Source organism: Nicotiana sylvestris, chromosome 2 (genome assembly GCF_000393655.2).
Source record: "Nicotiana sylvestris chromosome 2, ASM39365v2, whole genome shotgun sequence".
NCBI classification, from domain to species: Eukaryota; Viridiplantae; Streptophyta; class Magnoliopsida; order Solanales; family Solanaceae; genus Nicotiana; species Nicotiana sylvestris.
The window spans coordinates 112,954,388-112,965,764 of record NC_091058.1 but is presented as its reverse complement, the minus strand read 5'-3'; the positions used below and the strand labels follow the sequence as shown (position 1 = coordinate 112,965,764).

Here is an 11,377-nt window from a genome sequence, read left to right as displayed (position 1 = left end):
TATTTTCACATAATGGCTTTCCGGATACACGCCCGGACTGCGCACACAAATCGAGGTGAGACAAAAAAAGAGGTTTTAAGGCCTCGGAACATAGAATTTATTTCCAAAATAAGTGATGACCTTTTGGATCATCACATGGAACATGGATGTTCTCATTCCTATAACGTACATCATCAGAATACATAATATCCAGGACTGGAAAGATTGGAGTTCCTGCTGCTTTCATGTGCTTGAAAGGAAATAGGTTCTCCTGAAACACTACATGCGTCCTTATCATGAAACTATGAGAGTGAAGATCATACAATTTGCACCCCTTCTGGGTAGTAGCATATCCCATGAACACCGTAGGCACAGCTCTAGAGGCAAACTTGTCTACGATCTTAGGAATAGCAGCATAGCATAGGCAACCAAACACCTTCAGATGAGATAGTGAGGGAGCATGAGAGTACAACATTTCAAATGGAGATCTGTCAGCAATGACTCTTGAGGGTAGTCTATTGATCAGATAGACAGTTGAGGTCACGCACTCTCCCTAGAACCTTAAAGGAATTGCAGCTTGAAATCTGAAGGATCTAGCCATATTTAGGATAGTTTTGTGCCTCCTTTCAGCAATCACGTTCTATTGTGGGGTGTAGACACATGTGCTTTGATAATTAATCCCAAATTCAGACATAAGAATTTTGACCTCATAGCTAAAGAACTCACCTCCATTATTTGTTCTTAGAGTCTTAACTGAACTAGAGAATACATTCTTCACTTTATTCAAAAAATCTCTTAGTACAACTATGGTGTCTGACTTAGAAATAATTAGACAGATCCAAGTACATCCGGTGAAGTCATGTACAATTATAACAAAGAACCTTTTTCCATCATATGTTGCTACCCTGTAGGGTCCCCAAACATCACAATGTATTAATTTAAATGCAGCTTTTGAAATAGTAGTGCTCAATTGAAAAGGTAATTTTGTTTGCTTGGCCAAAGGACACACAGTACAAAATGATTGATCACAAAGTTTTAGTTTATTGAGCAACTCATGCTTTCTAATCACCTCAATTGGAGTATGACCTAATCTCATATGCCATAGGGAACAAGAATCAGAAACACTAGCACCACTATTATTGTTTTCACTATCAGTTGTAACACAACTTTTATTGATTGCATTAACTACATTATCTGAAGTCTTAGTTGTAGTAGGTAATGAACTTCCTTGCAGTGAGCTTCCCTGCAGTATATAGAGTCCCAGTCCCTCCTTACCAATCCCCTTCACCTGACCACTATAGAGATCTTGAAAGATACAGAAGTTAGGGAAGAATGCCACTAAACACTGTAACTCATTGGTAAGTTTAGAAACTGAAAGAAGATTATATTTGAATCGGGTATATATAAAACATCAATGATGTCCTGATTAGTAAACACAGATGATTTCCATGTGTGTGTGACTAATGCTACTTCTCATATAGGTAAATGTACTTTGTTTCTTTCAGACTCTAGAATAAGCTGACAAGATTTTAACAACTGCAGGGTAGATGTTATGTGGTTGGAGGCTCTAGTATCTATTATTTATCTATTCTTAACATACTGAGATACCAAGGTAATTAGAGTACATGTTGCTACAGTCTTGCAAGAAGTGCTTTCATCCATGCCTTTGCTGAGCAACTGAACAATTTGTTGATATTTTTCCTGTGTGAAGAAAGGAGCAAGCTGCTGAACAGACTTCTGAAGCACTGATTGTGGTGGTTGATATGACTCCTATGTAAAGTAAGGAGTGGGGTGTTGAACAGGCTACTGAGGTATTTGAAGGTTCTGCTGATTCTGCATTCCAAAGATCATTTGTGGATTGTTGTTAGTGAACTTGCAGGCATTACCAGGAGCATGGCCTGCTGCGGGACTTGCATAGTTTGCATACACTCCAGGACTACCTCCCTTCTTCTTAGACTTGAAGTCTTAGGGGTAACCAATTAAATTGTAACGGGTCTCCTTTGTATGTCCTTTGCAATGACAGTACCACACTAGGGATCTTCTTTCGAAGCCTGAAATTTCCCTTTGTAGTTACTGGACCTCTGTTACTAAACATTGCATTACTTTCAGCAGCTTCTGCAACTTGCACTACCTGTGTAAAGTTTGCCAGACTCATCTGACTCTCAAGATCAACAAGCAAGGAGTAGGCTTTATTTATGTTAGGAACTGGAGACATCATCATAATCTTACTCCTAGCTTGTGAATAGGAATCATTTAGGCCAATGAGGAACTATAGAAGTTTATGATATTCAGAGTGAGCAGCATACTTCTTAGATTCTGGACATGGACACCCAGGGCAAGGCATGAGTGCATCAAATTCATCCCACAAATCTCTAAGCTTAGAGAAGTAATCAGCAACAGTCATAGTCCCCTGAATAAGGGTATGAATCTCCCTGTGAAGATAAAGGACTCTAGAGCCATTCACTTTATTAAACCTTTCCTTTAAATCTTCCCAGACCTTGTGAGCATTGGATGCATATACAACACTACTTAGCAATCCTGGTCGTACTACATTCATTATCCACGACAAAACTACAGCATTCACCTTTTCCCATCGGTCATGTAGTTCAGGTTTAAATTTAGACTTAGGGTACTTTCCATCAACAAAACCTAATTGATTTTACCTAACAAACCAATTTGCATAGATCTACTCCATATAGCATAGTTGTTTGAGCCAGTCAATTGAAGAGAAATCAGAGAGCTACCTGGAGTATTTGTAGGTTGTAGGTAAAGAGGGTGATTGTGATCGACTATGGTGAATCGTGTTGCACTGGTCGTCGGAGAGGCATTTGCACGTAAGTGATTGTTCTCGTCATCTATAATTGCCATTTCCAACTTCTTTTTCAATACTATGTCACTTTGAGACAATTCAACACCGTGTGTATGAATTGAAGTAACTCAGAGAACGAACGAGCGGAAGACTGAGTTTAGATCGGCAATGCACGCTCTGATACCATGTTAACTTCCATGGCTGTGGAAGATGAAGTTCAGATGAAGAAGAGAAGGAAGCTTCGAGAAAACAGTTGAGAGAAGAGAATACCAGATTCTGTTATTAACTAAGAAAGAATGGTACTGTACAAACTACTACTTCTTCTAATGTTCTATTTATACACATTACATAACTAACTAACTACTTGCTTAACCACTAATAATATTAACTCTACTTAAGCTAACTAGAGTTAGATAGACTTAAGTACTCTCAACAGTCAAGAAGACGGGCAAATTCTCGAGTATGGGGCATCCAGGCCCTATGCAACAACCTTCTGTTCCTCCCTTCGCCGTGGTCAACCGGTCTTTGCCGCTGTTTTGATGATCCTCGCAATTTTACTTGTGTCACCTTCGAACAAATCGTTGAAATTGTAAACAAAGGAAAAACTTGTAAGCATACAAAATATTAATGTTACGCGCGCATGATTTAGTCTCTAGGTTATTTTTATTTTCGGATCAGTTAATGTTTATGATGATGTGCTGTGCTTATTTTGATGATATAACATGTGGGGATAGTGGTGCATTACATATATATGGAGTTCTGGTGGCATTGACATGCTGCCCTAGCTTGTGTAAAGAATAGTAGTGGCAAAATGGTTAAAACAAAGCAGTTAATAGGCCTTATTATCCACTAAAAACGGGTTGAATAGTGAACTTTTTTAAAAATGGGTCAAATATGGATAAGAACCATATTATCCATTTAGAAAATGGGGTATAATGGATAACTAATGGGTTTAACTTTTACATTTGTAAAGACTCAAATTGGGAGTTCCTCAAGTTTGGGAGACTAGGAATTCTACCAAAAGTGATCATATTCAAGAAGTCATGAACCCATTTTTTATCCATATTTAATATGGATCCGATCGGATAATTTATCTTTTTTTTCATTATCCATTTTTTACCCGAACAATATTTGATCCAACTTGCTCGTTTGCCACTCGTAGTCAAGAATGAGGGGGCAATTTGATTTGGAAGAGTCAACTTGTGTTGATTGCCTTGTGCACTTCTTCTGAGAACCTTGTGCTCATTTGCCAGGAATACTCAGAGCTTAAGAACCGTGGGTTTATATGGCAATAGATACTTAAGTACTCTTTTTAACTTTAATTTGTTTAATTTCTAAACTTGAGTTTTACAAATTTCGCTACTTAATTTGACAATATTTTGAATGTTTTCGTCAAGGCTGGCAAGATAACTTGGAAAGAGAAAGCCGCCGGGGAGTTACCATGGCCCCTCTTCAAGCTGGCATGATCAGATGAAATATTGTCCCAGTGTTTTTCACTTGACATCATTAAACTTAGTGTACTTGCGTTTTGTCTAGACCGTTGGTTTCATATCTAAAAGATTATAATATTTGTTATTGTTTAATCATATTTTTCTTGTTTGATTCGACTGTATCGTATAATGAACCACAATTAATTCATATATCTTGAACACCTTTTCTAATATCCATATCATTCTCAAATTTAACAGCACAAGCTTCGAAATAGATACTACTACGAGTTTTTATCACGCTATAGCAACAAGAAGAAAAAAAAGGTCCAATATTAAAATTATTCGGACTAGTTTCATGGCCGTAAATTCTTACTACGTACATTTTAAGGACGACACTTATCTCACCATTTTCTTGCATTCCTCCAATCATTGTGATACAACTTCAGATCTCGTGAGTGGATTATAAGTTTTGGGGAAAAAACTTGATGGAGTACTCTGTTTTTCAATTACACTAAGGAGTTCAACTTTAAAAAACTAACTTGACTTTACAAATTAAAGTAAGAGTTTTAAAGCTTGTTTGGAAAGCCACCTAAGAATTTGATTTGGGTATAATTGGGTGTAATTACACAGTTTGACATGTTTGTTTCGCCAAGTAATTACTTGGTCAACATGAAATTGGGTGTAATTGGAGGAGTGTAATTACACCTCCAATTCTCAAGAGGGAGGTGAGAATTGATGGTAATTACACTGTATAATTACAAGGTTGCTTTTTAGTTTCTTTCCTTTTTGTTTTCATTTTAATTTAATGACTCAAAATAGAGTCATTAACAAACTTGACATATAATGAGTGATACAATTAAAGCGAAATATCGTTGTTGAATGATGTTATAAACTTATCATGTTTCCTAATCTTAAGTTGTAGTGCAACTTACTATTATTATGTTGTAATTTGACATATGTTAAACTATTTTTTTTGAATTTTAAAATTATGTTATATTCATGGTTCCAATTTACTTGTTTTAGTAGTATTGGCTCACATTGCATGTTGTTCATTTTTTAATTAGAATTGATAGATTAATTTTGTCAAATATTTGGATAATGTTATGACATTATATTTGTAAATATTAATTTATTTTATCAAACATGAATTCCATGATGTTCTTACAAAACGTATGTTTTTAGTTTTTGTAAGTATCTAAACAAAATATTATTAATATATATATATATATATATAATTTTTTTTACAATATTATCTCCGAGATTTTAGGTATTGTAGGCGCATTAAGGTAGAGCGGGTCGTGGGGGCTTTGCGTAAGATGAGTAGGGGTAGAGCGATCGGGCAAGATGAAATTCCAGTTGAGTTTTGGAAGTGTGTGGGTAGAGCAGGATTGGAATGGCTGACTGGGTTGTTCAATGTTATTTTTAGGACGAAGAAGATGCTGGAAGAATGGAGGTCGAGTACAGTGGTACCGTTGTGCAAGAACAAAGGTGATATCCAGTGTTGTAATAATTATAGGGGTATTAAGTTACTTAGTCATACCATGAAAGTTTGGGAGAGGGTGGTGGCGGTGAGGGTGAGGAAGACGATGTCTATATCCAACAATCAGTTTGGGTTCATGCCGGGCCGCTCCACTGCGGAAGCTATCCACCTTATTAGAAAGTTGGTGGAACGGTACAGGGATAAGAAGAAGGATCTGCACATGGTGTTTATTGACTGGAGAAAGCGTATGACAAGGTTCCTAGGGAGGTGCTCTGGAGATGTCTTGAGGCGAAGGGCATGCCGGTAGCCTACATAAGAGCGATCAACAACATGTATGATGGAGCTAAGACTAAGGTTAGGACTGTGGGAGGAGACTCGGAGCATTTTTCGGTTGTTATGGAATTATACCAAGGCTCTATGCTTAGCCCGTTCTTATTTGCCTTGGTGATGGATATTTTGACATACCATATTTAAGGGGAGGTTCCATGGTGTATGTTATTTGCTGATGAAATAGTTCTCATTGATGAGACGAGGGCCGGTGTTAACGAGAGATTGGAGGTTTGGAGACAGACACTCGAGTCTAAGGGTTTCAAATTGAGCAGGTCTAAGACAGAGTACCTGGAGTGCAAGTTTAGCATTGAGTCGAGGGAAGTAGGCGGGGATGTGAGGCTTGGGTCACAGGTCATCCCCAAAAGAGATCGACGAGGACGTCACTCACCGTATAGGGGCGGGCTGGATGAAATGGAGGTTTGCATCTGGAGTCTTGTGTGACAAGAAAGTGCCACCGATACTCAAAGGTAAGTTTTATAGAGTTGTGGTTAGACCGGTCATGTTGTATAGGGCAGAGTGTTGGCCGGTTAAGAATTCCCATATCTAGAGGATGAAAGTAGCAGAAATGCGGATGCTGAGGTGGATGTGTGGCACACTAGGATAGACAAGATTAGGAATGAAGATATTAGGAAGAAGATGGGCGTTACCCCTGTGGATGACAAGATGCGGGAAGCGAGGCTCAGATGGTTCGGGCACGTATACAGGAGAAGCCTTGATGCACCGGTGAGGAGGTGTGAGCGGTTGGCCGTGGTGGGTGCGAGAAGAGGTAGAGGGAGACCTAAGAAGTATTGGGAGAGGTGATCAGGCAAGACATGGTACGACTGCAGATTTCCGAGGACATGGTCCTTGATAGGAAGGCCTGGAGGCCAAGCATTACGGTTGTAGGATAGAGGTAGTTGAGCTTTCCTTACTTCATACCGGGGGTGAGGCGGGGTTGGATTAGGGTTGACCTTAGATGACTTGCAGTTTATGTTGAACCCACATTATTCTTGTTGTTTATCTTAGCCCCGGGCCTTAGACCCTAGTTATTGTTATTGCATGTCATTCATCTTTTGGTTTTTATGCTTCTGTTACTATTATGGTTTCTACTGGAGTTACTAATGAATTCTCTTTTCTTGTTTGTTATTTTCGTCTTTCTGAGCCGAGGGTCTATCGGAAACAGCCTTTCTGCCTTATCGGGGCATGGGTAAGATCTGCGTATTACCCTCCCTAGACCTCACTATGTGGGATTTTACTGGGTAGTTGTTGTTATTTTTACAATATTAGTTATAAATATGCGATTACTAATTAATGTATGTTCACTAAAAAATATGCATCTTAAATATCATCTTTATACTTATAAAAATCTATAGGCATATATTTATTATATTAACTGAGCCGAGGGTCTGTTGGAAACAAGGTCTCTATCCAAATAAGGTAGGGGTAAGGTCTGAGTACACACTACCCCTCCCCCAGACCCCACAGTATGGGATAATACTGGGTATGTTGTTGTTGTTGTTTTAAGTTTTGATAATTACTTCATTTAAAATTTAATCTTATTGTGTAATTATACTTGTGCAACCAAATAGTAAACTAGTAATTACATTGTAATTACGCTATGACAAACAAATAGGTCGTTGTAATTACACAACTGTATAATTAATAGGATGTGTAATTACTAACCTAGTAATTGCACCAAGTCCAATTAAACTGATGGCTTTCCAAATAGACCCTTAGTTCTTTTTCTAGATAACTAGTTTTATGATACGCGTGTTGCGCATGAATCTTATCTAAGTGGGTTATTTTAAAAAAACATTATAGTTGAGTTATTATAAATAAAAGTGTATGTTCCTAAAATTTAAAAATATTAATCCCACATACCTAATTTATGAGGGAAGAAATTGCCACATAAAAAAAATATTTAATATATTTTTTGAAAAAGATCATTTATCAATAATATATTTAATTTGTTCGAAAACATATTTTTTGGTGTGTGTTGGGGGAGGGGGGGTTGTGGTAATTCCTATATTCACGTTATTTTTTAAATCTTAGATTTTTTATTATGAAAATTTCCATTTCTAAGTACCCCATCAATAATTTTTCAATTTATGTGAATGCACTCATTCATATATGCGACCTATTTAATTAATTTTGGTTTTTGAAAATAACCTTTCATTTCGTTTTTAAAGAAACACCGCCTTAAAATTTTAATAAACAACCATTGAGTAGTTACGTAATTATATATGTTGTAACTGCTTTTATTGGAGAATAAAATATTAGTTCATAAATAATTCTCACCAATTTAAAGTTCTCGTACGATACAAACTATTTGGCAGGTTTTTAATTTAAAAAAGTTCAAGCAATCTTATTTACCAAAACTTAGAGTAGTAATTTTTAGCTGGCTTTAAATTCTTTGATATTAGCTAGCATTAAAATACCTTTTCAAGAAGAAATCAAATTAGTTATATTAATCATAATTATAACTTTTTCTGACATGGAGCATATTGTCAAAGAGCAAATAGTTAATTAATTACTTACATACGCTTAGTTGTCAATGAAGCAGAAGTGAGAGAAGCTTCTCCTTCTCCCTAGAAAATAACTTTCCACTTCCCCACATACACTATCCTAGTAGGTGTTCTTTCCAAATGCAATTTCCAACACCGGAATTGGAATCGATTCGTATCCCACCCAAATCACCGGACGGTTTGAATTCCCAAAATATGAAAACAATTCATGAACCGGAGAAACCAACCAGTTATCCAACACCTTTTTCCCACATCCCCTCCATTATTCAAGGCTAAACTCCTAGAACAAAGGGATCATATCGAAATAGATACTGACTTGTCAACCTACTTCCTACCTCATATTGTTGCTCAAGACCAAGAGATGCTTATTCCCTCTTCAGAAGAAGGAAAAAATAGCCAAATCACGGTACATATTTCATCGGAGGATAGGCAAAGAATTTACGAACCATGGAAATTCTCACTAATTATTAAACTCTAAGGCAAAAGAACCCTACACCATATCCTCAAACGTAAGGTACACGAACTCTGGAAACTAAATGAAAACTTCCCACTCATAGACTTAGGGAATGACTATTTCGTTGTCAAGCTACAAAAAGAGGATAGTATGAACTCTATCCTTCGAAATGGGCCATACTTTGTATTTGGCTACTTCCTATATATCCAAAGATGGCAACCAAATTTTATAGCAACGGAGGCTACTCAAGCATACTCAGCCATATGGGTGAGATTACCTCAACTTCCCACGGAATTCTATAACGGACAACTGCTTCAAAAATAGGCAGTACCATAGGGAGACTGCTCAAAGTGGATGCATGCACATCATCTTCCTTGAGGGAAAGATATGCCAGGTTTTGTATAGAGTTACCACTAGGAGTACCAGTCGTAAAATTTATTTACATTGGCACTCACAAACAGACCATTCTCTACGAAGCCAATCATTTTTCATGTAAACATTGTGGTAGATTAGGACACCTATCAAAAAATTGCTCAGTCACATTGGATATTAAAGATGATGCTAAGGAACTCCAACCCCAAAATCCCCAAATCAGTGCATCTACTCCAACTCTATTGAATGATTGGCACACAGTATCCTTTTCAAGGAGCAAAAAGAAGTAAAATCAAGGGAAAGGCAAGGCAGACACCATCACCAATCAAGATCTAGGCATTGAAGTAAAATTATTCGATGCTATCATAGGTAGTATATAATCACCAAGAAATTAAAATACATTGCTAAAATTCTCTAGGTGGTCCATCAAATTTCACTTCGACTACTAATAATGATCCATTCATCTCTGAAACTTCGGAGAATAAAAACATTTTCACTAGTATAAACCGTTTCTCTAGCCTTAGTTCAGAAAATCATCAAATGGTTTCAGATAATACCACCCACCAAACTAACTTTTCCACAATAAACCCGATTTGCATGAACCCACCCCACACTGCAAAACTAATGCATGCACCTAAAAATTCACAAAAGGACAAAAAAGGAACCCCTAGACCTAACATAATTATTAACAACCTTAATACCAACTTAACTGATACAAGGCACCTTAATACCAGTAATAACGAGCCTAGTAACACTACCCAGCCAACCGGTGACCAAATTAGCTTAGATAATTGGCATGCACAATCACAAACAGAAAAAAACTCCATAGCCAACACCCATTTATCTAACACCTTGAGACACGTGCCCAAACAAATCCATGCAAAATCCCCTACTAAACCAAGCACGTTATTCGCTTTAGATTGCATGCAAATTGAAGCAATCATTACCTACCCTCACCCCTCGAAACTTTTAAACTCCATCTATAATCCCCTTCACAATGCCCAGAATCACTCTCAACCCAAGGAGGAGATACAGGCTAATACAAGTGTTAAGGAATCATCGTCCACACAATATGAACAACCTTCCCCCTTTCCCCGTCAACACCAAAACTCATCTCTTTTATGCTCAACTCCCACTTTCCCAGGATCATCACCCAACATCATGGCTAGAGTTGGGGCTAATGGGGAGGCCAGTTTCACTTCAACTCAACCTCAACAGCCAAGAAAGCATAATCCTAATCCAAAACCCATAGTTTTTTGCTCAACTAGTAGCTGAGGGTCTACACCTAGCAATGAACAATTATATAAACTAAATTTGGGCCAACAACATAATGCAACCTCTAGCCCCGGGCATGAACAACAATCTCCTCCAAAACATGCATCCAAGTGGAATCTTCCACTCATATTCAATCAGAACCCCTACCTACCCCAGAAAATGGGTTTGGACCTTCCATTCTTCCCACCTCAAGAGCTAACTGCTCTGAACTCAGTCCCGATGGTATGGGATCAAATAGTACTCAACCAGTAACCTCAAATGCCCATGAATGTAGGGAATATGGAGCAGCAAGTTTCATAATCACCCATTCCCCAAGAGGTAGAAAACCAGATGGGGGAGAGATGGTAGATCTGGTAGATCGAATAGGAGAATCGATGGTAGAATCATCAAACCTAGATGAAGTCAAGGTCTTTCTCTTCGAGGAGATGCAATAGAAGAGGCTTATTCTAGCCTGCCCAAATTCACTCTTCAAATGCACAATGAACATTCGCCCACCTCAGAATCCCACAGTAAGGAAGAATGCAATGATCCTAGTGCCAAGTTTAAGGAAGAATACAGTATTCCGGACAGGAAGCCTAGTGAATGGTCACCAGCAACCTCAACATCACCCATGAATCGAGTTAAAACAATCATCATCTGGAACATTAGGGGAGGCAACAATGAAGATTTTAAAATGAATTTTTGTGAGTTGATTAATACCCATAGCAGCCTTATACATGAATTTGGTTTCTTTGACATGATCGA

The 11,377-nt window shown here is 37.8% G+C and overlaps 1 protein-coding gene across 1 annotated transcript; it reads right to left on the bottom strand.

The window, feature by feature from the left end:
• Nucleotides 1-2,248: 2,248 nt before the first annotated feature.
• Nucleotides 2,249-2,847, bottom strand: LOC104224734 (uncharacterized). Its single transcript, XM_009776427.1, has 2 exons — nucleotides 2,724-2,847; nucleotides 2,249-2,628 (listed from the first exon to the last, which is right to left on the bottom strand). Exons 1-2 carry the CDS (start codon nucleotides 2,845-2,847, stop codon nucleotides 2,249-2,251), a joined length of 504 nt encoding a protein of 167 aa, XP_009774729.1.
• Nucleotides 2,848-11,377: the final 8,530 nt, after the last annotated feature.